The sequence below is a fragment of the Cucurbita moschata genome, unplaced genomic scaffold (assembly GCF_002738365.1).
Source record: "Cucurbita moschata cultivar Rifu unplaced genomic scaffold, Cmos_1.0 Cmo_Scf00010, whole genome shotgun sequence".
Classification (NCBI taxonomy): Eukaryota; Viridiplantae; Streptophyta; class Magnoliopsida; order Cucurbitales; family Cucurbitaceae; genus Cucurbita; species Cucurbita moschata.
Genome location: NW_019268526.1, coordinates 1,891,799 through 1,918,234, shown reverse-complemented (window position 1 = coordinate 1,918,234; position 26,436 = coordinate 1,891,799). Strand labels below are relative to the sequence as shown.

The following is a 26,436-nucleotide window of genomic DNA, read 5'->3' as shown; positions in this document are numbered from 1 at the left end:
ATCATGACTATTCTATGCTTTCTGTTTAGTCAGATATCAGTTGCAAGAAAATAATTGATGTCCATTTGTATAGTCTTGAAAGAATATGATGAAATGACGAAACAAACCCTGAAATTGAACGAAACTGAAAGCATGACTGAGTATATGTGATTTTAGATTACTATGCTATGTCCCTATTGCATGATATGTTTATGAGATTATACAGAGATGATGATTTAGGGTTCATCGACTAACCCCTAATCGTGAGCCAGACTCGATCATTGGGTCTTTGTATAACATGTTTTTAGAACTGACTACAATGACTTGTACTTTGTGGAGACTATTAAGGGCTTGCTAGTTAATTCCTAAGAGTGAACTTATCTGAGGGTCTGCAGTAGTGTCTTTACGTTTATGAGTTGGTAGAACTAATGAGTGTCTTGTGGGTGCAATTAGGTGTCTCCAACCACTTCCTAACACTTTCACATTATGGGGCTTACTAGGAAGATGTCAACTAAACCCTCCTAGAGAATTTGAGAACAGTGTCCATAACGGTATGAGGAGAACTAGGGGTTGGAACCAACGTCAGGGTCGCGCCTCGAGTACCATAGGCTGATGTGGACAATGTTGATGAAAATGACTAGTAGATAGCTAATCAAGATACCTTAAAACCCTAAAAACCGATGGCCCAAATAGGGCCAAGGAAAAAGAACTTGATAGCTTTTGTCATTTTACCCTAAGTTGAGGTTAGGTGAACCAAGTTAACCGAGGAGATAGCCTAGGAAAGTCAATGACTTAGGAACGAGATTTCTAAGTACGACTAAGATACCGAATGAACGAACAAACTAATGATATAAGACTTAAGAACGAACTAAGAAGCTATAAACAAACTACTTCCTGAGTATTCTTATACTCATTCATGCTATTTTAATCTTCTCAAGTGAGTGCTAGATGGAGCAGTTGAGGCGAGGGTGTACGCTTTAGGGGTTCAAAATAGATCAATGTCTTGTACTTCTCAAATCCTTATGTTACATCTGTCATTTCGATATTGTGCCCAATTGTATTACGAATGCTCTGACGTCCTGATGTTTTAAATGAATGTACTGTTTGATTTGATATTCATTAAATGCACGCACGTTTTAAAAGTTTTAGTTTATCTTATACTTTCAAATACTCAATATCGGTTAGTGACGGCCCGTGGCTCGAGTCTCTCAAGTAAGCCACAAAACATATAATAAAAGAAATAGTTCCATTTCATGTGATCATATATTGATTACAGTTTCAGAGTGCCATTCATTGACATTCTGAAAAGAATTGTTCTTGAATTTCCTACAACATTCTAGTATAAGTTCATAAATGAATCAAGAAACAAGAAAAAAAAAATTCAAAACTTGGTGAATTTTCCTTCTCCTCTTAAAGAGATTTGCAATCTCGAAGTGAGATCGAGAAAGGCATCTTCGTTGCAAGGAATTGTTAGACCACCGTGAGGATGATGAAATCCGAACTCTTCCTCGGCATGTTTGAGCAGCTGCTGGAATGAAGGATGATTCAAGTATGATATTGGAACTACGAACCGTTTCCTTTGTATCGCTCCCACGTAAACTGCTATGTGACCTTTTGGAACATATAGCGGATTTCTGGGGAAGTTTGAACGAACTTGTAGAAATTTCTTGACTTGAAGAATCCAGAATGGCAAATAAATCCCCATTATTAAGCTTGCCTGTTAAAGGTTTGAATTTGATTGGCGTAGAACCAACTTGAAGAGAATGAAAATGAATGTGTTTGAGTTTAATTTGGAGTTGAAACTGACTTGATATCCACATATATATAGTCTTGAAAGAAAATAGTTTTGTAGGTGGTTGGTGCTTTTCCATTGGGCTATTTAAGGTTAGTGTCGAGGTATCTAACCGTTCAAGTCCGCCGCTAACAGACATTATCAACTTTGACTCGTTACGTGTTGCTATCAGCCTTACGGTTTTAAAATGCATCTGTTAGGGAGAGGTTTTTACACCCTTATAAAGAATGTTTCGTTCCCTCTCCAACCGATGTGGGATCTCACAGTCCACCCCCTTGAGGGCCTAGCGTCCTTTCTGGTACACTACCCAAGCCTACCACTAACAGACATTATCCGCTTTGGCCCCTCACGATTTTAAAACCATCTGTTGGGAGAGGTCTTCACACCCTTATAAGGAATACTTCGTTCCCCTCTCCACCCGATGTGGTATCTCACAATCCACTCTCTTTGGGGGGCCTAGCGTCCTCGCCAACATGATACCATTTGCAATAGTCCAAACTCACTGTTGGTGTTATCCGTTTTGACCTGTTACATATCACACTTAACCTCACAATTTTAAAACATGTCTGTTAAAAGAGGTTTTCACACCTTCATAAGGAATGTTTTGTTCCTCTTTTTGACTCTACTTAGGATTGCCCGACTCACTCGACTCAGACATGATCTTTCTCCTATCTTTCTTATTTGTATCTGCCGTCATCCCAGCTTTTTGATTCAGGTAAACAGCACTGAATTCCTGAAGGAAGAACGCACTAGATGGGAAAAGAAAGAACATGATATGAGTGAGATTCGCTTTCACTGCTACAGAAAATGTTGCATCATTGGATAGTCCTGGTTGGATAGGTAGGAGAGGCACCAAATGCATTGAATTGCCGTACAGGTCATTTTAAGGATAAAATCGTGTTCTTTCTTTGTGAAATGTAGTTGCTGAATCCAACTTTCAACAACTTCTGTAATTGGAACCAGCTGTTTACCAACATGAACAAACTCATGATACTAAAACCGTCCTTTTCTATGAACAGTGCCCAAACATTATCCCGTTTGATCTTGCTGACATGGTTGCAATGGTCGCCAATCATAGCTACGATTGATATCACTCAAATGAAATTGATATCCATCTGTGATATGTTAATGATATTGATATCCATCTGTGATATGATTAATGATATCATATCAGTATATAGAAGATATATTATTGATATACTTCATATACTGTGTATAGCTTAACTGATGAAAGGAAATATATAATTTAAGAAATGGAGTATTATAGTTTCGTTCGTATTACTTTTGAAAGTTCATGCATTTTTTGAAACGTGATAGATATTAAAGATTTGTTCTTGTGGTATTGAGATTCGTTCGTATTACTTTTGAAAGTTTATGGTTATTAGTTGAACACGATTCTTCACAATGGTATGATATTTTTCACTTTGAGCATAAGCTCTCGTACTAATGGAGATAGTATTATTTGATTATAGACCCATGATATTCTCTAAATTAGCGGATGTGAGACTTTCATCCAACCATGGATTTTTTAAAACATGGTATTAAAGATTCGTTCGAATTATTTGGAAAGTTTATGGCTTTTTAAAAAATAATTTTTAATTTTTAAAGAAGTTTAGAACTTCGAAGTTCAAGCACTTGACAACGAACCCAAGGCCTGAAGAGACCATGTTCTGGAATCTGCAGCTTGTCCGATTAATACGACGGAAAGGGGTTTCCATGAGGTTATAGTAATCTGCAATCTCAACTTCTTTCGGCGATCTGGAAGAAGTAATATTCCAATCAGAAACACAAACAGTCCGAAAATTCTGACGAAGATCGATTTGGGAGAGAGGAGATGCTGAAAAGATGGGGAAATCTGTTCTTGAAGGCAGAGAATCCAATATAATGATCATGCCAAAGAGGAGATTCTTCACCATTCTCCAAAAAAAGGGAACCATAAATGCAAGTTCGAGAAATACTAATCCATGGACTGCGGAATCTAGAATTCGATCTCCCACGAGTATGCCGATCAAAAGCATCGGACCAGTGAGTACTAGAAATCACCTTCTTCCTAAGAGAATGCGGCTCATTAAAGTACCGCCAACCCCAGTTACCAATCAAAGCTATCTCCGGCGACTGTAGAAGGCTAGAAACGATGAGGAAAGGAGGCGGAGAGAGGAGAGAGCATTTCCTTGGCAGGTTTGAAACCTTTCGATCTTCAAATCCACCTTTCTTCTCCAAACTTTAGGATTAATTAGAACTTGGTCGAAAAAATCCTATACAGTTCGTACATCTAAATATAGGGGAAAGAAGCTAATTGTACTTTCATTGCTTTGCTTCTCTTTTTAATGAAGGCATCCGGTTACCTGCCAATTTCTTCTTTGGATCTATTTGATGTTAATATTCAGTTGCTTTGTTGATTTGTGATTATCTAGCAATAAATTTTCCATATTCCCTAGAGCCTGGAATAACTATCACAAATATGGAATCAAAGAAGTAGCTAAGTAGAAATTGATGCTGAATGCGTCTGTTCTTTAGATTCAGTGATGTTAGTAAATACACCTTTATAATGCCACTCATTTTCAGGCAGGAAGGTGTTACATTCTACAAAATTCTTGTATGAGTCAAAAGTCTAATGAATCAGGGAAAAAAACCCAGAAAAATTGTTAGAACTGGAAGGTTTTTCTTCAATCTTTGTACTTCAAGATTTGTACTTCAAGATTTGTACTTCAAGAGACTTGCAATCTTGAAGTAAGATTAATAAAGGCATCCTCTTTGCAAGGAATAGTTAGAGCGCCCTGCGGATGATGGAAGCCAAACTCTTCCTCTGCACGGCTGAGCAGTTGCTGGAATGATGGGTGGTTCAAGTATGATATTGGAACCACGAATCTCTTCCTTTGGATCTCTCCCACATACACGGCTACATGACCTTTTGGAACATCCAACTGACTTTTAGTGATACCTGACTGCATCTTTAGGATTTGCTTGGCATGAGGAACCAAGGATAGCAATCGAATCCCCATTTGTTTGAGATGAAAGAACGTATGAAACACCTGAAGTTTTGATCTGATTAGCACGTAACCAACTAGAGGAGGAAGTAATGCTTGAATATGCTTGAGTTGAATTTGGTGTTTCAGGGTTCATATGATACTTGGTTTTATAGAGTTTTTGAAGAACGAGTTTTGCTGGTGAATGGTACTGTTTCCTATGGCTAAGTGGGGTATTGATGTCTGGTGGTTGCGTATTTGAATTGACTCTTTCACATGGTTTTGTTCAACTCAGAAAAGACACTAATTTAATTCTCTCATCCTTCATATATCTGTAGTTTACACCACAAATTCTAGTTTCATTGGTTAGGTTGCATTGATCACAAATTCACAAGCCATTGTCCGAGCCTTTTCACACAATTTTACTTATAAACAGAGTAAATTGCACTCAAAATGGGGGAACAGAAGATCCATGTGATTTGTCCTAATGCCTACCAATTGGAATAGGATCTTTACTAAGTTTTCCTTTGCCAAATGGACAATGGAGTAGTTCATTGTATCTGCTTCCAGTAGATGGCACACTTTTGGCTTTGAGTAATGCAGTGCTGGAAAAAACTATGACCTTCACGACACCTCTTGTGATGACAGGCACTTTAGGACCTAAATTGACAACCTTAGCAGATCACGTCAAAAATCCATAGTAATACGGTAACACGGTAACAATCATGTCAAAAATCCATTGGTAAGTGTTGCAAGTTTAAATTAGCTTGTTGTGTTTATTTTTATTTTCAGAGAATAACATACCCTTTCTGTAAGGGAGAAAGGCTAACTAAATCTTAATCATTATATAATCTAAATACCCTAGGTAACAGTGATCTAAATAAATTCCTATATACTAGTTAATAAAATCTAAATAGTGATTCTTAGTAGATACTAGGTAACTAAACCTATAATCTAATAATGATTACAGCATAATACTAGGTAACTAAATATAAATAATAATCGAGGTCAATTCTTACCTTATTTAATGGGATTACGTAATATTAGCAGCTTCTCTTTTTCCTGCCTAAAATTTCAACTGGATGGTCCTAATGAAGTTAATTCTTGTCATTCCTGCAGTGTTAATTACTTAAATATGGGTTTGGTATCCATGAGGATTTTCAAAATTGGAAAATTGTGTTCATGTGACATCTGATATGGAAGATCACAACTCCAATTTATAATGAATTTATCAACTCTATGCAATACAAAACCAAACAAGTACCTTTTCCCTTCATTTTTCTCTTTTCAAAACCTCCTAATGCCTCTACTAGAGCAAGGGGGCTGCCCCAATCACAGTATGAAGAAAGACTTATTGTTGTGGATATATGCCATACATGGCAGATATGGAGGTAAAACAAAGTCTTACTTGTTCATAGATCGTGTAAGTTTAAGTTTATTATAAATCTAGGTAGCTGATGGAAGGAAAGAGCAATTTCTTTTAAAGAAGAAGCGACATAGAAGTTGATGCTGGTTGTTTCTGTATAAATTTCTTGTATAATTAAGTTTTGTTAGTAAATTTTCCTTTACAATGGCACTCATCTACAAGTAGGAGGGCGCTCTATTCTAATACATTCTCTTGCTTGCTGGTCAATAAGCAAGGGAATGGAGAAAAAATAGTAAAAAAATGGCTGACTGCTCTTGACTTCTCATTCTTCAAAATGCTTGCAATCTAGAAGTGAGTTCGATGAAGGCATCTTCTTTGCAAGGAATTGTCAGGCGCCCTTGTGGATGATGGAAGCCAAATTCCTCCTCTGCGTGCCTGAGTAGTTGCTGGAACAATGGTTGGTTTAAGTAAAATATCGGAACCACAAACCGCTTCCTTTGAATCTCTCCCACATAAACTGCCACATGGCCTTTTGGAACATCCAGCTGGTTTTTGGTAAAACCTGGCTGCATCTTCAAGATTTGCTTGGCATGAGGAACCAAAGATAGTAATCGAATCCCCATTTGCTTGAGATGAAAGATTGAGAAAGATCTGAAGTTTTAATCCGAATAGTATAAAACCAACTAGAAGAGGAAGTCACGGTTGAATTTGGTGTTTGAGCCTCGTATTATGTTTATATTTATAGAGTTATGAAGAAAGAGCTATGCAGGTCAGTGGTGCTTATCCAGTTTCTAAGTGGGGTATTGGAGTCTGGTGGTTGGTGGGTATTTGAGTAGACCCTTCCACATGGCTTTGCCTAACAAGTAAAAGCTGATCCTATTATCTCTTCCTTTCCCTCCATAAATATTCTGTGATTTACTTTTGTTTGAATAAAAAAGAATTGTTTCGTTGGCCAGCCAAATTGCTCCATTCATCACATGCCATTGGCCAAGCACGTAGCTGCTGCATTAAATTAAATGATTCTAGATAGAGTGAATGGCATTGAAAATGGAAGAATATAATACCCTTGTGACTGGATTGCCTTTTTTATGGAAGTTCCCATTGCTGTGTCATTGAAGTTGATGTATAGGTTGAGAAAGAACCAAAAAATGGCATATGCATCAAAGTATATATTGAACTACATCTTAGTTCTCATCATCAGATTTCTCAGTCCTTGTCTAGTAAATTTAGTATTCAACATCTGTGAATCATGTGAACTGGAATGAGATACTAATTAACGCCTTATTTGTCCATATATAATCAGTTACATTGCATCCACTTCAGGCAGCTCATGACTATGATATCACCACTTCTTTTGACAGACACTGCAATACTTCCTGCGCACAGTCGATCACTGAGAACCGCAGCATTAAAAATCAATATCAATGTTTCTACATGTAAGTATGTTACATCTGCACAATGTTGTCTTAAAAAATCTGAAGGGTCATACTAGAGTTAGTGTTGTAATTTGAAGATCTGCTTCTTTAACATGTGTCTGGTCCTGGACATACTCTTTGAGCATCAAAAAGTGACTATCATATAAGTAATACATCGGAGGAACCCCAATTCATAAACCACCTCATCAATTTCTCTGCATAACATTAAGACATTTGGTTGACTTGGGAAGCATCTACTTTTACATTGTTAATTGGTTTTGTTTTGTTCTATATACTAGACTAACTCTTAATGTAGTGATTAGTTTCTTCCTTTTACTTTTAATCCGGACATTAAGGAAAGACTTCCATATTATTGACACATAGAAAATGTGCATCGATAAATAAATTTAATCGCTTACGAATCAAAAGTTTCAGTTGACAAAGATTCTTGCTTGCTTATATAGGAAACTGAAAGTTTTGTACCTCTAATGGTCACTTCCATTGCAACTGATATTTGTCATTGATGTTCAAGTGGCTTCATTCCACCTTTTCTTATCTAATCATCTACATATAAAGACTCCCTTTACATTGACATTCAACTCTACCTTCTATAGACAGAAAACAAGAAGAAAAGTTGTCAAAACTGCAAGCTGGATTGCTCTTTGTTTTTTTTTTTTCAATCTTTTATGAAGTATACAGTCTGGAGGTGACATCTATGAAGGCTTCTTCATTGCAGGGAATGGTCAAACCTCCTGTTGGATGGTTGAATCCAAACTCTTCTTCAGCCCTACTGAGCAAATTTACAAATGAAGGATGGTTCAAGTAAGATATTGGAACCAAAAACCGCTTCCTCTGAATTTCTCCCACGTATACTGCAATGTGACCTTTGGGTACGTTGGATTGACCTCGTACAGATACTGACTGTGTCTTCAGAATTTGTTTGGCACTAAAGAGAAGAGAAGGTAGACGAATTCCCATGTCTAAAATTGATTGAAATGAAAGAACAGTCAAGTACTGACTTCGAATGGTTGAGCTCTTGCGATGAATCTGGAAATCGTAGATTGTACTGCTTAAATGAGAATATGTGAGAAGATTTGAGTTGGATATCTGCTGTTTATTTGGTATGTATATATAGGAGATAAGAACGAAAGTATTGAAGATATCCACATGGGGTGCTCCAGTAGTTGAAGTACAGTTGTTATCAAATTTTATCCAAATTCTGGTACTGTGGATTTCTCTGTCCCAATAAATGAAGTCATATTCAAACATACATATCTGGCTGAAAACTATTAACAGGTATTGAGAAAATGACTAGAAGCGATTCGAAAATTTGGACTGGTCCAAAAATATGTGGTATATATGATGGTAAATGTTGCGACATTATCAGCATAAATGGACCTAAATGTCTGGAGGATGTTTATAATCTTAGAGGCTTGTCATTAAGGTGGTTCTAATATATGTTTGCTGCCTTGCAATACTAAGTGGACGAGGTGCTTCTCATCTCAACATACAAAAATCCATCTCCCAACAAACTGCTGGGAGATGATGTTGAACTTTTCTGCATATTTTTTTTTTTTGTTGGATTTCCATTTATATCTTTTGTTTTATTGATTGTGTATTGTGCATATATTCCTTATTTATATTTGTAATATTTCCTTTCTTATTGATTGATGGGACAATGATAACCATATTATTTTGAAGGAAGGTACCGATCCCATTAACGTGCACCCCTACCAGTATCTGCATACTCAAAAAGGGGAAACTGAATGCATGATAGCTGACATGCTAGATGCGGGTATTGTTCAAATAAATGTAAGTTCTTTCTCCAGTCCATTGATCTTAGTGAAAAAAGGGGAGCTGAAGGGTTTCTGTGAGTTCGTAGTTATGTCTTTTGGTTTAACCAATGCACTGAGATTAGAAATAATTTGTTTAAGAACATCATTTTAGAATGAGATTACCGGCACTCTTGAATTGGCGGGGTGTTTGGCTGTTTTTGTATTCGTTTGGTAATCAGTATGAAATCAGTTTCCTTAAGGAACTGTAGATCAAAAGTTTCAGTTGATGAAATTGCAAAATGAAAATCTTAGTTTCACTGCAATTGATATTTTTCATTGATATTCAAGTGGTTCTGTAATTCTCCACCTTTTCAAATAAAATTCACTTTATAGTAACATTTGACTCTTATCTCCCGCAGAAAAAGAAGATTTGAAAAAAGTTGTCAAAATTTCAAGCGAGATTGCTCTTTGTTCTCAAGCTTTCATGAAGTACATTAAGCATTGATTATTGAAACTCCTCAGTCCTTGCTTAGTACATTAAGCATTGATTAACTGTGAAGCCTACCAATTTGAACGAGCTTTTAGTTGATGTTTTTCTGTAGCATATGGATTGTGTCACAATTGCACCCCTCCGGGATGTTTATAAGCAATTGTACGGCACTTATTCTGTGCACCAAGTGAGTCAGGCAACTCAAAATTGTGTCGCCTACAGCCTGATGACGTATGCTCAAGCTTCTGGGCTCGTTTGAGAATAAAGTTTTAGAAAATGGGTAGAGAGATTTTTGAAAGAGGGTTTGAAAGCAAGATTAAAAGAAAGGTTGAAAAGCAACACACCGGCTTAAATAATATATAACTCTGAGTAGGAAAAATTGACAACTAGTCGCATTCCTCTATAATAGATTTTGAGGCATTTCAAGTCTACAGTATAATTTTATCGAAACTTCATATACTTAGGAAATACAAAAAAATGAACTATACATAATGAAAGCGATAAAAGAAAACAGTAAAGTGATATATGTGGCCATGGACAATACGTCTTGGACAAACATGACTGTGACACATTACATCTATTTCTTGGGACATGGATCATTAGCAATGGGAAAGAAGTTACATGTAACTTTTCTTGACCTTCTTCAAACTGATTAACTGACCATTCCATTTTCTATGTTTTCAGGCACATGGACCTACTTGCATTTCAACTTGGATTTGACTCGAGACTCGCTTCATAGAGCACGATATCCTCTTCAGCTTGGCCACTTCCTGGCCCCAGCCTCGGATCCACTTAGCTCCATATTGCAGGACTTTCGTCAAAGCAGTCGCTCACCGAGCACCTCGCCAACAAAAATTAAGTTCATTTTTCCATATGGAAGTATGTTAAGATTTGCAGTCACAGCTCCAAATTCATTGGCTCAGGTCACTGCTTTCTTTTTCTTGTCCTTGAAGGTTTTGAGGATTCATTATCTGAGATAAAAATTTTACTACCAATACTGTAAGATCCCACGTCGGGTGGAGAGGAAAACGAAACATTTCTTATAAGGATGTGGAAATCTCTTCCTAGCAGACGTGTTTCAAAACCTTGAGAGGAAGCCCGGAAGGAAAAGTCTGAAAGGGAAAGCCCAAAGAGGACAATATCTGCTAGCAGTGGGCTTGGGCTGTTACAAATGATATTAGAGCCCGACACCGAACAGTGTGTCAGCGATGACGCTGGAGGCCTTCAAGGAGGGTGGATTGTGAGATCCCACGTCGGTTGGAGAGAGGAATGAAGCATTCCTTATAAGGGTGTGGAAACTTCTTCCTAGCAGACGCGTTTTAAAATCTTGAGGGAAAGCCCGAGAGGACCATCTTCGCACTTAATTGCAAACAAGAATAAGTTGATAATTAGTGGTGAATAAGGCCTTGTTTGCAAAAAAAAAAAATCAAAGTTTTATTTCAACTGATATTTGTCAGGCTGTTCAAGTGGCTTTGTAACTCTCCACTTTTTCTAATCTAACCATTTACATACAAAATTTTCCTTATACACTAAGATGAAGAGGAAAAATTTGTCAAAACTGTGAGGAGAATTGCTCCTTGTTCACAAATCATTCATGAAGTGTGCAGTCTAGAAGTAACATCAATGAAGGCTTCTTCTTTGCAGGGAATCGTCAAACCTCCAGTTGGTTGGCTGAATCCAAACTCTTCTTCAGCCCTATCGAGCAAGTCCACGAACGAAGGATGACTCAAGTACGATATCGGAACAAAAAACCGCTTCCTCTCGGTTTCTCCTACGTAAACCGGAATGTGGCCTTTGGGAACATTTGACTGACATACTACAGAAACAGACTGCATCTTGAGAATTTGCTTAGCAGCACCAAGGAGTATCGAAAGCAAACGAATTCCCATCGTAAATTTGATTGAAGTGAGACGACAGCAACGAAGACGAAGAACGTCAAACGGGTATTGAATATGGATGTAGAAGTAGCTATAGCTAGTAAACTTCAATGCTTGGATGAGAAAATGTGAGAGATTTAAGTTGTAGATCAGCTGTTTGTTTGGTATCTATATATAGGCAACCAAGAAAGCTGGCTTCATCAATGGCTCACATGGGTTGCTCATTTGAACCAATTTATGGTAAGCTGGCCCCATCAGCCACAACATATGAAGGGTCGCAGATACTTGGAGGTACTTCCAAATAGCATTACAACCATGCCAAGGAAACTAGATGTTGCCCCAATAAAGGCCTGGCGTCGCCCAACACTTGGCACAAATTTGGGGGCTGATATCTCCACATCCACAAAATTCTTGTTTGTGGCCGAGGGGGAAAGTGCGTTGGAACAAAATTAGCTATGTAAAAAGTTGGTACACACTTGGAGCGTTTATGTTTGGAATGTGCGGCGTAGACACTGCAAATAATTTACTAATATAAGGTAGGATCATCTTGTGGATGCCTCGTTACATAATTGAAGGGACACATTTTGAGCGAGCGGGTTTTCTCTGGAGCGGTTGACTAGCAAGTCCACTATCTCCACGACTTTTTCCTTTATCGTGAGTTGGATTGAATCGAGACATTTTTTAGACTTAATTTAATTATTTGATTCGTAAATTTTTTATCCTAAATTATTCGATAGTGAATTCAATTTTACCCAAATATAAAAATTTTAGTCGAGTTGGTTTGGACTATTGGACCATTAATTCAAATTTTTATTTTTAAACCTTTATTATTTATTTTTAAACATTTGCAAGGTATATATGGAAAATAAATAATAAAAAAAATTATGAAATTAAATAAAAATAATATATATATATATATAAAAGCAAAAATGTATTTTTTTAAATTAACACCCAATTTAATTTTAGTGGAACTTATAAATTAATCTCATCCATAAATTTTTCATTTATTTCGGTCCTCTTTTTATTATTATTATTGTTTAAAAAGAAAATAAAGTTATTTATTTTGTTTTTGAATCTTAGATTTTGCATTAAATTTTAATTAATATTAATTAGTTTTGATTATGTTACTGGTTTTTTTTCTCTCTCCTTAAATCTTAAATTTTATATAAATTTTAAATTAACATTTAGATTTTATAATTTTGTAAGTTGTTGTATTTCAAATATTTTTCCCATTACTTGTTTTGATTTTTTTTTTTATAAAATATTTGTTAAAAATACTCCAAAATTACAGGATTTTTTGGGTAGGTATTTTCGTTGGCTTATTTAAAATAACCAATAATTTTTTTTAAAAAAATAAAAAGTCCTAAAAACCCGAACCAAAATCGATCGACTCAAACCGGTTTATATAGGAAGTTAACTCGGCCGTCGGTTTGCTGACCGAATATTATGGTTCGTTTCTCGACCGAACCAAACCGAACACGGCTAGGTCTCCAACCCAGAAGTAGGGTTTTTCCATCGGCGCATTTTATCCGCACTTCTTCTTCATAAAACCCCCACTTCTTCTTGACCTAATTCGCTGCGCCGTTGATCTCCGGTTCGATCAGTTTCTACGCTGTTCTCAAGTCGTCTTCTATCCTTATCGTTCCTCTCTTCTTCTTCTTCGTAAATGCCTCTGTTCATATTGTTTGCCTCATTTTTCTGATCATTGTTTTGCGTTTGTGTGCAACAGGAAGGAGTAAAGAACTTCAAATCAAGAAGAAAAATGTCAGCGTGAGTAGATACTTGTTTATTTTACTGGCTGCTAACTTTCCCCTTAAATTCTCGTGGTTGTTTTTATTTTGAAGTTGTTGAATGCCTGCCGGTTCTTTCGTTTTTTGTATTGCTTCATTTGTGTATTAGTAATTGGTGATGCCTTGTAATCAATTATTCGAATGCCCACTATTTTGGAGAGTGAATATGCAGAAGGCTGTGAATGGTAACTTGTTTTAGGCTTAGGCCATATAGAATACGTGATTCGTGTGTGGATTGATAGATAGTGACTGAGGAGCCAAGATCTTTGTTGTTCCTGTCTAGCAGTGAATTAGTATTGAGATTTCTGTTGTTGTTGGCTTAGTAGTTGCTGCGAATCGCCATGTATTGCCCTCAATTGCCTGATTAACTAGATTTCTTATGCAGTGATGAAGGTGCAGTTCTTGTTGAGGCTCCTGCCCCAGCTCTAGGTGAGCCGATGGACATTGAGACTGCTTTGCAGCTTGTTCTTAGAAAATCATTAGCTCATGGTGGGCTTGTTCGAGGCCTACATGAGAGTGCTAAAGCAATTGAGAAGCATGCTGCTCAGCTCTGCGTCTTGGGAGAAGACTGCAACCAGCCAGATTACGTTAAACTAGTCAAGGCACTTTGTGCGGAGCACAATGTGAACTTGATGACAGTTCCAAGTGCAAAGACCCTTGGCGAGTGGGCTGGTGTAAGTGTTTATTCTATCTAGCCATGGAGATAAAATTGGTTTAACTTTTGCTGGGTTTTTTACTATGATTGAACCTATACCTGCCAATGCTTGGCTTAATGTTCTTACCTTTTGATACCTAAACATGATATAATCTCTTCATGTAGAATAAAAAAGCCTTTCTTTTCCCCTCCTGTTTCCCGCCTAACACATCACCATTGGGAGAATTTGTTTTTTCTTGTAATATTTGCATTCTACATCATATGCTTGATTTTAGTTTCAAGATGCAACTAATATGTGTATACCAGCACTACTACCAAATGCTTTCCCTCGTCTGAGTTCACAATAAATATGCATATTCATTTTCTTCACATTTGGTCTAATGCAGCTATGCAAGATTGATTCTGAAGGAAAGGCTAGGAAGGTCGTCGGGTGCTCATGCGTTGTTGTTAAGGTACGTTGTGTGTCCATCGCCCATGGAGAAAATGATCTATTCCATGTTCTTTTGTTTTCAATACAATTTTTGTTGTTTACTTGAATTTTGAATCTCTACCCCCAGGACTTTGGGGAGGATCACGAGGCACTTCACATTGTCCAGAAGCACGTGAGTTCAAGTTGATTATTACAATGGTGTTTGTTGGTGTCAGTAAGAAAGTTTTTGATCTTTAGTTATGCTTAGGTTGGTTCCCTGTTGCTGCTGAACACGTTTTTACCCTATAATGTTTTTCTTTGTTCATTGATTGGAAAGATTTTTGGCAAACAGAACACAATTTATTTATGAAGAGAGTCTCCTTGCCAAGGGTAAAAGGGAATTGATTTTTTTTTTTTATCATCTATTTACTAGTTATTAAGATCTACCTATTTCTGTTCTTTATGGAGGATAATGCAAGTCTTCCTTAGTTCTTTTCCTACAAAGCTCAGGCCATCAGTGTTGTTGTCTGAGGGTAATTTCAAAATTGGAATCCTGATCAATGGAAATTTGTCTATTACTTGTTGGAGGTGTAGGGATTTGATTATCAAGTGTTGGCTAAATGATTTTGAAAAAAACACACTTAAGCCTTGTCATTTTTCGATTCAAAACTATTTGGAGTATAAATCTTTTTGAAAATTTAGATGGGAGTTAAATTTATCTAAATTTATGGGATGATATTAGGTAAGTTATATGCTGAGATTTATTTCCTTAAACCTCTAGAAAACAATCAGTTCAATGCTCAGATTGTGTAAAATAAAAGTTCTTTGAAGGTGTGAATCATTACGGGTCAACTTAATGATCTACTTATGTTCAATGGCTAAGACTCTTGGTTGGGTGTTTGAGTATAATTCTTCAGATGGCTTTGCTGAACTCAGAAACATTAGTCCAACCCACCTCGTAGCCCAAGCTGTTGCACAGAATTGAATGCTTCAAGGCAGAGTGCTTCACATGGAAATTGAAAAAAAAAATATGATCTCCATGTGATCTGCTTATAATGAAAGACCCAACTGTTGCATTCCTGGACCCTGATATCTGATTTGGCCCATACCATTGCCTCCTATTCTTCCTTTCCTAGTCATGGAGCCTCTCAGTTTGGAACTATTATAACTATTATAGTGGTTGGACCGTCTTAGTTATGAGATCCCACGTCAGTTGGAGAAAGGAATGAAACATTCTTTAGATAGGTGTGGAAACCTCTCTCCAGTACGCACTTTAAAACTGTGAGGTTGATGGCGATACGTAATAGACTAAAGCGGACAATATTTACTAGTGGTAGGCTTGAGCGGTTATAAAATAAATTATAAGTTGCTCAACCCAACAAAACCCTTGGAACAAACTTGGTTCTTATTAGAAAGATGGGGTTATTTGATACATCACAACCTCTTACTAGGTTCCATCCAAAGATAACTCATCACTCAATTCGCATTGGATAGAAAATATATTGTTGGAATGCAACTAAAGTCCTACATTAGCTTGAAAAGAGGAAGAAGATCATGGGTAATGCAATATCTCCATTGGTATAAACAAAAAAGAATATAGATCAAGTCTAAGCTTTGAAATTGGGAGTCTTCTTCAATGTCCCATGCCTTTCTTTTAGTCTCAGTTATGTAAAGTTCGTCAGCTATACAACACTAGTGTCATAGCCACTTTACTGTATAAACTGCATAGGGTCTCTTGCTACATTCACTGGTTTCCCATCTTTAGAAACTTTCTGGCATGATGAATCAGAGATGATGACCAACGAAATCCCATTTCTATATTTGTTGTAGAAAAGTTTCTCGACACATCTAAAGAGGAGGCGAGAACCCTCTAAAAAGATTTCTCTGGTTGATGAATATGTTCAGAGTCTAATTTTGTGTTTGAAGGCTCACTTGTGTTTGTGACTGCTGAGTGGTGCATGCTTCATTTCTAATGGACATGCGGTTGATACCATGCCACTACATCTGTACACACGTTACACTCGTGGTAAAAAGAAGCAGTCATGTATGGAATCCATTAGTTGAATTTTTCTTTATGCAGTTTCCGTATTCTACGAGTCCTCCACCTTCATTTTAGAGGATGATCCTTCATGATTAAGTCATGATTCCATTGATATAGCAATAGTGGTAAAGACTCGACTTTCATTTCTATTGTTTAGTTATTTTCTTTGTTTCATGAGGATGATCGTCTGAGTCATGGTTGTTTGAGTCATGGTTCTATTTTCATTAGTTGAACCTTTCTTTTATGCCGTTTACGTATTCTAAGGTGTTTTAGGAGCATGATTCTTCATGATTGAGTCATGATTCCATTGATATAACAATGGTCGTAAAGACTCCACTTTCATTTCTATTTTTTTTAGTTATTTCCTTTGTTTCAAAAGGATGTTCCTCCACGATGAGTCATAGTTCCATTGATGTAGCAATGGTCATTATACAACCTGTATAAATAGTCATAACATCACTGAAGAAAAATAGTCATAAACATCAATGAAGATAGTACGTACAAATTTCCACAAATTTCCAATTTAGTCTTTGAGTACTTTTAACTCAAAGGTATTAAGGTTCTTTCTCTGAGTCTTACAATTATTCAAAATAGGTCGAAAGAAAATTCTCCTTCCTCCACACAAACACGGCCTACCTCCACCTACGAGAGACCCTAACTCGATCGTAGGCTTGGATCTGTAACAGTGATGTTCAAGATTGTTGTTAGGAAGACCCCTTCGTCGCCTTGATCAACATAGAAAAGAACTCTACATCTCTCTCACACACGCACACACTCAAAAAAACATCCAAATCACACGCACACTAAAAACATTCAAAACAAAGACCAGTGGAAATTGCACAGCCATGTGATCGACTTTCTAGGAAAGAGCTTAGGGCTATATCATTGAACCTAATTTTCAGGTTGAATGGGGAACAGGGTGGATAATGTATTCATCAAATCAAAAATTATATCTTTGGGTGCATATCAGTCCATCATAATGACCAGCTGGTTGAGTTGTAAAGACAAACAATGGAACAAGGATGAGTTATGCTTTTCACTGTCTAATGGAGTGAAGTAGTTGCATCTAACTTTGAGCAGCTGGCATAGCTGGACTTTCATAGCTCAACTCTAAAATGGATTGAATCTTATCGTACATTGTGGTTTGTGGGACTCTAAAAGACCACAATGCGTCGAAGTTTCGTTTGTTTTGTTACTTCATGACTCAAAGCCCGTAGAAGATAAATATTTTGAGAGACCGGTCTCTCCCCACTGTCGTGATATGGTAATGATGGCTTGTGACTCATGACAACCAACAACAACGTGTCATGTGTGTCCGCTTTGACTCGTTACGTATCGCCACTAGCCTTAAGATTTTAAAAGGCGTCTGTTAGGTAGAGGTTTCCACGCGTTTATAAGAAATGTTTCGTTCCCTTTCCATTCCAACCAAATGTGGGATCTCACAATCCACCCCCTTAGGGGCCAGCGTCCTTGTTGGCACACCACCCGGTATCTGGCTCTAATACCATCTGTAACAGTCCAAGCCCACCGCTAGCAGATAGGTTTCCATACCCTTATAAAGAATACTTCGGCCCAACACTCGGTATCTAGCTCTAATACCATTTATAACAGTTCAAGCTTACTGCTAGTAGATAGGTTTCCACACCCTTATAAACAATGTTTCGTTCCCCTTCCAACCCCGACGTGGAATCTCACAATCCACCCCCTTGGGGGCCCAGTGTCCTCGTTGGCACACCACTCAGTATCTGGCGACACCATTTGTAGGGGCCCAGTGTCCTCGTTGGCACACCACCCAGTATCTGGCGACACCATTTGTAACGGTCCAAATCCACCACTAGCAGATATTAAGCAGATACTGTCCGTTGGCAACACCATTTGTAACAGTCCAAACCCACCCCTCGCAGATATTGTCTTGATCACTAGCAGATATTGTCCGTTTTGACCCATACCCACACGTATCGCTGTCAGCATCATGGTTTTGAGATGGATTTGGGAGCTTTTACGAAAGATGTTCAGTGATATTTCTCCATTTTTGGAGCTTTGGATTTCTACAACGCTTCTAGTTTCTTGATACTCAGCTGGCACTTGGTGGGGCGGTTGGTCACCATGCCTATCCACTCCCTTAAAAAAGGAGGAACATCTACATGTGAGAGAGGACCCAATGCAGTGGCCAATGGCTAAAAATGGACCTCTGGTATTGAAAATAGGCCTAGAAACAGCCTACTGTGAACAAGTATGGCACAGAACTGTGTATCAATTCTCAGTAAGACACTTGGATTTAATGTACTACAGTTGAAAAGTTGTTAATATCCACTCCCTTAATTCGATTGTTCCTGGTCTTCTGATTTGTTGCCCGTCTTATATCATGAACAGGTACCAACAAAAACCTGGGAGTTCATAAAACTTTCCATAATTATTATGTTCATGTCAACAGAATAGTTACTTTTCAAGAAGAACTTTGAATCTTAATGCTACTTTTGGATTGAACAGTAAATTTTTTAGGTATAATGCTAATTCATCAGAGCATAAACAAGACAATGATACAAAAAACTTGTATTTGCATTAGAAATTTTGGTGAAAAATTCACCATTCCAACACCGCTAATTACACACCCGAAGGCAGTGTAATTGGGTTCCATCAACATTCTAACATCAGTCAGAATGCAAAAATCAGCGACAACATAAGGATCTCAAAGAAAAAAAAAAAAAAAAGGAAAAAGAGAAAGCCAAAGGCAAAAATCGAGAATCGTCCTAGTTCTTCATGGATTTAAGAGGATTGCAATCTAGAAGTGAGATCGACAAACGCATCTTCTCCACAAGGAATCGTCAAACCGCCTTCTGGATGATCAAATCCAAACTCTTCCTCCGCTCGATTTAGAAGCTGTTGAAACGAAAGATGATTCAAATACGAAATCGGAATCACAAATCGCTTCCTCTGAAACTCTCCAACGTAGACGGCCACATGACCTTTCGGAACCGCCGATGCATTTCCGGAGCTCCTCTTCAGCAACTGCTTGGCCTGAGGAATCAAAGACGATGGAAGACGAAATCCCATGGCTGAATCTGAGTATTGATTGAAGAGAAAATAGATGTGATTTGAGTGTTCGATTTGGATTTTGAGAGTGCTAGGGTTTTGAATTTATAGGGAGGGAAAAGGGGTGGGCTGCTGAGCGGTGGTTGGCCATTGGAGGGCCCTCCAAATGGAGAAATTAATGAAAATATAGTATTAATTAATGGTGTACTATATCCACTTCATTATTAAAGTGATTTTGATTAAGATAGGCTGTCAACTCAATTGAATAATTATCGGAATCAAATGCACTTGTCGACGACCAACTCGAATTAGATTCAAAATTCAAAAGATCAAGTCGAGATGTATAATTCAGTTTTGATACGGCACACGCTATATTAGAATAAGTTGTCAATCAATTAACTCGAGTTACTTTCTAAAATTAAGTTAGGTTAAGAGTTATAGTTACGTTAGAGATGTTCACTTTATCCGTCCTAAATAGGAATGAGATTTTCCATTTAGACGAAAAATGGGTGAGAGAGTGAGGAACGTTTTTTTTTTACGTTAGATAAATGGGTCGGGGACGAGATTATATTCCTTATCCCGTCTATGCTCAATTCTTCGCCTCACTTAATATAAATATATTTTCAATACACACGCACGCCCACCACAAAATACTGCTGTAAAATTTATTTAATTGTTAAAAGTAAATTATTTTTTATTTATTTATATATATATATAGAAATTTGCTTATAAAATATATTAATTTCATTACATGTTTTTATATGGAAAAAAATGAAAACTTTCAGATAACTATTTTCAAAAAGAATAATAAACTGGTAAAAATCATCTCTGAGTAACTTGATCCCTACAAATTCTTTGCAGGGATTCCTCGCCCCGATCTCTGCAGGAATAAAGGGAGAATTATACGGGGATGGAGAATAAAATAGGTAGCGGAGATGGAAAAGGCTTCTCGGTACCCGACATCTCTAGTTATAATTTGATACACAATTTCTAGATGAATTGTCAACTCCTTTAAATAACTTTTTAAATCAAATGTATCGTTCACGAATTCGAGCCAATTTCAGAAATCAAGTTAGGTTCGGAAGTATGATAATTTTTAAATACTTAAATAAAATTAGTTAGAAATTATTGTTATAATGTGCTATTTTATAGTTATTAATCGATAAATATCTTTTAAAAAATTGTAATTAGAGATTATTGCACATGGTATACTCATAAACTTTTTTTTTTTTTAAAATATTTATATAAGAACATGGTAAGAGCTAATAATTATTAGTTTTTTTATAACCAATAATTAATAGTTTATGGGAATATTTTAATACTACAATAAATATTAATTGAAATATAATTAGAAATATTTAAGCATGTACTTTGAATGTGAACGAATCACATGGCTTCAACTGCCCCAATTTAGATATGAAAAATTAAACAAACATATAAATTTGATTATTTATTTATTTTATACGTATTTTATTATTGGAATTGAATAATATAATAATAAAGCAATATTTAAAAATATTATTTTTTTAAGCTATCAATAAAGGTCAGATGAAAGTCTCACCTCAGCTAATTTAAGAAATGATCATAAGTTTATAATGAAAGAATATTATCTTCATTAGTCTGAGGCTCTTGGGAAGCCCAATGCAAAGGTATGAGAGCTTATACTCAAATTCAACAATATCATATCATTGTAAAGAGTGTCGTGATATTAAAATTTAATTTTGAACCTATACATAATATAACTATTTTTTTTTGTTTGAATTTTATAATCCCAAGAAAAGGAAAATAGAAGATTATGCTTCACAATGATGAATCCATTAGGTGTACAAATTATCGTATAATCCAATCCAAACAGCTAGAACTCCACATACACCAGATGGCGAAATCATACTCCATATCTGTTCATTGATTCGATTCAAATCAATTCAAGATACCCTTACTCTGCTACAAGCTCACATGCTAGAATCTGTTCTACACAGTTCGAATTTATCATCAATTTGTACGTTGTAGGCTCGCCACGACGCCATTGTCTTTCAGTTGCGACATGATATTAATCTACAATAGCTTCACGCGTCCTTTCGTATTGTACTGATCTCTTTGAAGTGAAGGTACGAAAACGTTCATACAACGATTGTAATTAATGAAATCGATAGTCGGTTCATAATTTCCCGAGTGTTAAGGTCCGGATTGAGAGATACCTAATGCACAAATGCTATATTGTATTACAATTTATTATCTCAGTTTTCTGTACCGATACATTGGTGGATCGATGTCTGATTCTAGCAAGAGAGGGAAAATATGTTACTCCGGTGAACTACATTGAGTAAGTATTGCTAACCTGTATTGCGAAATGGTTGAAGTTTAGGTTTCTTGATTGGATGTAGTTGATAGCTAATGTGTATTGTAAAATGATTGCTTATGGTTTATTTTATCTTTGTTGGTGAACAGAATTAAGTTTAGATATCTTGATTGGATGTGGCTGAACCTACTTTGGGCATCCGCCATACCAGATGGTATGGCTGGAGTCTCGTGTGTTTCCTAGGAAGTGTGCTGGATGGAAACTATGATAGTGATGGAATCCATTTCCTTTGTACACTTGTAGGAGAAGAAAATTGTGTCTGTCACAACAGTAACAAACTCCATTATGATGCGGATCGATTTGATTTCCCCTGCACAATTGTGTGCGGGACTTGCAGATCTATGGCGTAAAAAAGAAAGAAAACATGATTGGTTATGTTGGATTAGATTGCATGTAGGCAAACAAAGAGAGTTATTTGTTTGAAGTAGACATGTTAAGTTGATAAACCATGGTTTCTGATGTTGGTCGTTAAGGTTTTCTCTCTCTAACTTAGCTTAACAATCTTTTAGCTCTCTCTCCCCCTTGAACATCCGAGGAAGAAAATCACATTTGCGTGCTTAAGTCATGTAATGTGTTGGTGAAATCATTTAAATTTTGAGCTTCCCACTCAGCGTTTGTCCATGTCAATATTGCACCAAAGAGGAAAAAATATCGACCGCAAGGACTTCAATAGAATCCAGAGAGGGAAATAAACAAATATACAATGGAGTTCATGAGTTGAAGGGACAAAGTTTTCTCTGTTGTCAGCGTTTCAGGTGGAACGACAGTTTCCCCCTTTCTTTAGTCATTTTGATTTACTTCCAATGCAATAAGTTCTACTCTGGTTTCTAGAAATTAGAAACGAAAAATTAAGGTTAGGGTAACTGTGTGGAGGGGTTGATCTTTTCTCTCCATCTCTGATGATGCATGCAACGTAGAACTGAGATTAATGCTGCAGGGAATTGTCAGACCACAAATTGGATGGTTGAATCCCAATAGTTTCCTCAGCCCTTTCTACCAAGTTAGTAAGTGATTTGGGGTGGGGTGTTTAAGTAAGCATCCACAAATCTGTAGCTGAATTTCCCCAAATAGACTGCAATGTGACCTTTGGGAATTTTAGACTTCTTCTGGGTAGAAGCACCCTGCAGTTTGGGAATTGTTTGGTGTTACGAAGAATTCAATGCAAACATATTCCATCTTCAAGCTTGCTTGAATTGAAAGCAGAACGAGCGAATCTTGGTGGTAGCAATCTTATTGTGGATTTAAAGTAGAAAACTTCAATACTTGGATGAAAGTTTCTCTGTGATAGGAAGAGTTGTTGTTAAGTTGTTTTGAACTATATATAGAGTGATCAAGACAAGGTGAGAACGAAAGAATATCAAAATAGGAGTCCAGGAGACCTTCTTTATTCGAGGACTCTTGTGGGCTTGCCAAATTTGTTGGAACATACTCCTTTTCTTATTTGGCCTGACTTCTGGTTGCAAAGACCCACTTGTTTGAATGGAAGATAATAGAGTAGAAAACAAGTGGTCAAGGAAAACGGAAAACCAAATGCTGTGACCAAGAAAATAGACAGACCAAAAAAGAAAACACCTGATGAGAAACTTTTGATCACTTGTTCTGCATCACTGATCCAATGCAATAGCTAAGAAATTAGACCACCACGAAAGTACATTTTGGTATGTACATAAGATACGCAACTTTGTATAGGCACTTCAAGTCCCTTTTAATTGACTCTTTAATTAGCAATATCATCATACAACTTTACTGGTTTATATCTATTACTGCACCACCAAACAGGAATTTGCGTATTCTATATGAATTGTCTTTAGTTAGCACATGTACCTCTCTTAAAATTAAGAGAAAATGTCAACCAGATAATTTATACTTGCTAAGCAAAAATGATGGTATATAGTCATTTTTATAGGTTTAAGTCAGTCTAGCAAATCTGGAAGATATTAGTATTCAAGTAAAGGATGATGAAGAGTTTGGAAGATTGATCCTTCAAGCTTGTTTTCCGGAAGATATTAGTATTCAAGTAAAAGATGATGGTAGAGTTTACAAGATTGATCCTTCAAGTTGTTTTTGGTCAAGTGACTGACCAAGGAGCTTGATATTATTTTTCCTAGGCTGAAAGCCTTGCTCACAGCTGTTCGAAAATCCAAAAGTCCCAAGAAGATTAGTATGCTCATATGGATTTTTCTATACAAGGGTCTTTTACAGCAGAATAACTTGAAAAGAAAAATACTAAAATATTGAAAATACCTCTAAACTTTTCAATATTTCATTTTTTTTAAAAATACACTTACGGTTAGTTTTTTACGAAAACTGTTACTAAATGCCTTTACTATTAGTATATGGATGGTAAAGAGAATTTTATATGTGTGAGTTTGTGTTCATCAACTCGAAACATCTGACTCATGTGTCAGATGGCTATTTGAGAATTAGAGCTTGGTTGATACCTTAAGCAAGGAAGAAAGTTCCTTAAACCTAAATCTACAAGGGGAGAATGGAAGAAGGGGGAGGTGTGTTTGGGTGTAGATGAATAGTTTTTGTCTATATATTAACAGTAAATGCATTTTTGAAAATTCAAAGATATACTTGAAATGCAGCATTAACAGAAATATTTTTATTCCAATTATTCAAGTGTAAGAAAATTATGCTCATTGTGAGAAAATTATGAGAAAACAATGTAGGTCAGCTTTCATGTGAACTTCACATAGGCTTGTTTGGAGCACACTAAAAATAGAAGAAGAAGGGAAAAAGAATGTAGGATCTCACAATCTGGATCAAGAACAGTAGATTTTATCTACTTCTGACTATGTTATAACCTTATTGTCTCATTCAGGTTCAGCTTTGTGGGACTCCAACAGCTGTACTGATATACGTATCAACAAAGGCTTAGCTGCCAAATCCGGTTTTGTTATATTTTCACCCAGATGATTAGGTTTTCTAATTAGATTGATATTCAATACATTCAGACAAATAATCTATGCTATTAAATGATGTGCTCATGTTGTATGTTGACAAGGCAAAAAGTAAGGGGAATGGTTTAGATGTTTCAGGCATGTCTCTAACAAAAGTGATCAACTATTGGTTTTGTTATGTGCTTAGCGTCATTAAGAAGTATTTACTTGGCCACAATTTTCAGCTCAAATGGGTCCTCTATTGGCTGATTTTCCAAAGTGTTAAGTGACTTTGTTTACCCAATATTATATCCTAAATATCGGAAGATTATTATCTGGGAGACAGGACCATGTGATACAGTAGACTTCACAAGCACTTGCCTTCTAGTAGGCCTCATTCAAAGATTTCTCACCTCCCATTTCTTAGAACAAGCTAATGTCTGCATCTTTCTTCTATATGTACATGTTTTCAAGTCCCAAGCAACCCAGATCTCAAACTTTCAACCGCCCTCCAAGTTTTCTCATTCTAAATACTTTGACTTCCTGTTCTGAGTAACAAAACCATGGGCTTTCATTTCGTGAAAATTGTAAATGCTGTGCTAAAGCTAGGACTTTCTTCTCTAGCAACAAACCAAGAATCATCAGTTGTCCGCAAAGGTTATTGTGCAGTTTATGTCGGAGAGAACCAGAGGAAGTGATATTTGTGATTCCAATAGCTTACTTGAATCGACCATTTTTCAAAGACTTGCTCAGTCAAACTGAAGAAGAATTTGGTTACAATCACCCTATGGGAGGTCTCACCATTCCCTGCAGTGTTGATACATTCATTGGTCTCATCTCTCATTTGAATTAGTTGGGAAAGAAGATATATTGGTTAGACACAATCTGGTAGATTCGATTTTACCATTCTTCTGTACAGATTTTTGAGGGAGAGATAAAATGCCTCCTCAAATGGTGTATACTAGATTAGATATTCAAATCTTAGAAAATGAAGATATTCCATTCAAGTTCTTCTGCTTACATGTTTTTTCTTTTTTGGACTCCTATGCATTATTTTTCCGTTAGCATAAACGTAGATAGATACTAATGTTATTCTTCTGCATGAAATTCATTTGAAAAATAGTTTCAAAGGACTGGTGTAATCACCTTCATTATAGAAATTAGAATATATGAAGTCTACATAAACTAGAACATAGTCCAATTTTTTATGAACCCATATGAATCTTGTATTATTCTGTTACATATAACTTTTTTTTTTGTCTATTAATCTGTTTATCGCCTTTGGTAGAACTTCAGTTTCATAATTCTTCAAATCACCAGCATCCAAGTAGACAAATACATTGTATAAGCATCGGTAAATTATATCTTAAAATGATTGTTTCTGGTTATTCTTATATTTCTTTTTCAATGTAATTAAATTTTGAGCAGCTTCCATGCCAGCCGATATGGATTAAACCTGCGGTGCATTTTGTTTAGTGGAACATATAGAAGTGTAATAATAAAAAGAGCCTGTTTCCCTTGAACCCGTCTACCAAAAGATATTTTTTTTTCTTCTCTCTCTCTCTCTCCTCCATTCTTTTTTTTTTTTTTTTTTTTTTTTTTTT

At 36.4% G+C, this 26,436-nt stretch overlaps 7 protein-coding genes across 9 annotated transcripts in view; 2 read left to right on the top strand and 5 right to left on the bottom strand.

Annotated features, from left to right (window-relative positions):
* Positions 1-4,261: 4,261 nt before the first annotated feature.
* On the bottom strand, positions 4,262-5,682 carry LOC111448833 (auxin-responsive protein SAUR24-like). Its single transcript, XM_023088600.1, has one exon. The coding sequence runs from the start codon at positions 4,771-4,773 to the stop codon at positions 4,480-4,482; it is 294 nt and encodes a 97-aa protein (XP_022944368.1). The 5' UTR covers positions 4,774-5,682; the 3' UTR covers positions 4,262-4,479.
* A 750-nt stretch (positions 5,683-6,432) lies between these two features.
* Positions 6,433-6,726, bottom strand: LOC111448606 (auxin-responsive protein SAUR21-like). The gene has a single exon (XM_023088288.1). It carries the CDS (start codon positions 6,724-6,726, stop codon positions 6,433-6,435), a length of 294 nt encoding a protein of 97 aa, XP_022944056.1.
* An 819-nt stretch (positions 6,727-7,545) lies between these two features.
* On the bottom strand, positions 7,546-8,496 carry LOC111448838 (auxin-responsive protein SAUR22-like). Its single transcript, XM_023088605.1, has one exon. It carries the CDS (start codon positions 8,494-8,496, stop codon positions 8,203-8,205), a length of 294 nt encoding a protein of 97 aa, XP_022944373.1. The 3' UTR covers positions 7,546-8,202.
* Positions 8,497-10,904: 2,408 nt separating this feature from the next.
* LOC111448825 (auxin-responsive protein SAUR21-like) lies at positions 10,905-11,672 on the bottom strand. Its single transcript, XM_023088592.1, has one exon. It carries the CDS (start codon positions 11,670-11,672, stop codon positions 11,376-11,378), a length of 297 nt encoding a protein of 98 aa, XP_022944360.1. The 3' UTR covers positions 10,905-11,375.
* Positions 11,673-13,179: 1,507 nt separating this feature from the next.
* Positions 13,180-15,039, top strand: LOC111448818 (40S ribosomal protein S12-like). The gene is made up of 5 exons (XM_023088583.1): positions 13,180-13,282; positions 13,390-13,430; positions 13,836-14,124; positions 14,492-14,557; positions 14,663-15,039. Exons 2-5 carry the CDS (start codon positions 13,423-13,425, stop codon positions 14,720-14,722), a joined length of 423 nt encoding a protein of 140 aa, XP_022944351.1. The 5' UTR covers positions 13,180-13,282; positions 13,390-13,422; the 3' UTR covers positions 14,723-15,039.
* A 4,010-nt stretch (positions 15,040-19,049) lies between these two features.
* Positions 19,050-19,704, bottom strand: LOC111448842 (auxin-responsive protein SAUR24-like). Its single transcript, XM_023088610.1, has one exon. The coding sequence runs from the start codon at positions 19,607-19,609 to the stop codon at positions 19,322-19,324; it is 288 nt and encodes a 95-aa protein (XP_022944378.1). The 5' UTR covers positions 19,610-19,704; the 3' UTR covers positions 19,050-19,321.
* A 1,720-nt stretch (positions 19,705-21,424) lies between these two features.
* LOC111448820 overlaps positions 21,425-26,436 on the top strand; it is an 11,474-nt gene continuing 6,462 nt past the window's right edge. The window contains exons 1-3 of one of the 3 annotated variants that reach the window (XR_002711490.1): positions 21,425-21,696; positions 21,830-21,911; positions 24,775-24,986. The gene's annotated coding sequence lies outside the window, so the exon portion shown is untranslated. Of the gene's footprint in view, positions 21,697-21,829; positions 21,912-24,774; positions 24,987-26,436 lie in introns of those variants that run through there. The other 2 variants (XR_002711489.1, XR_002711491.1) reach the window with 2 other exon arrangements.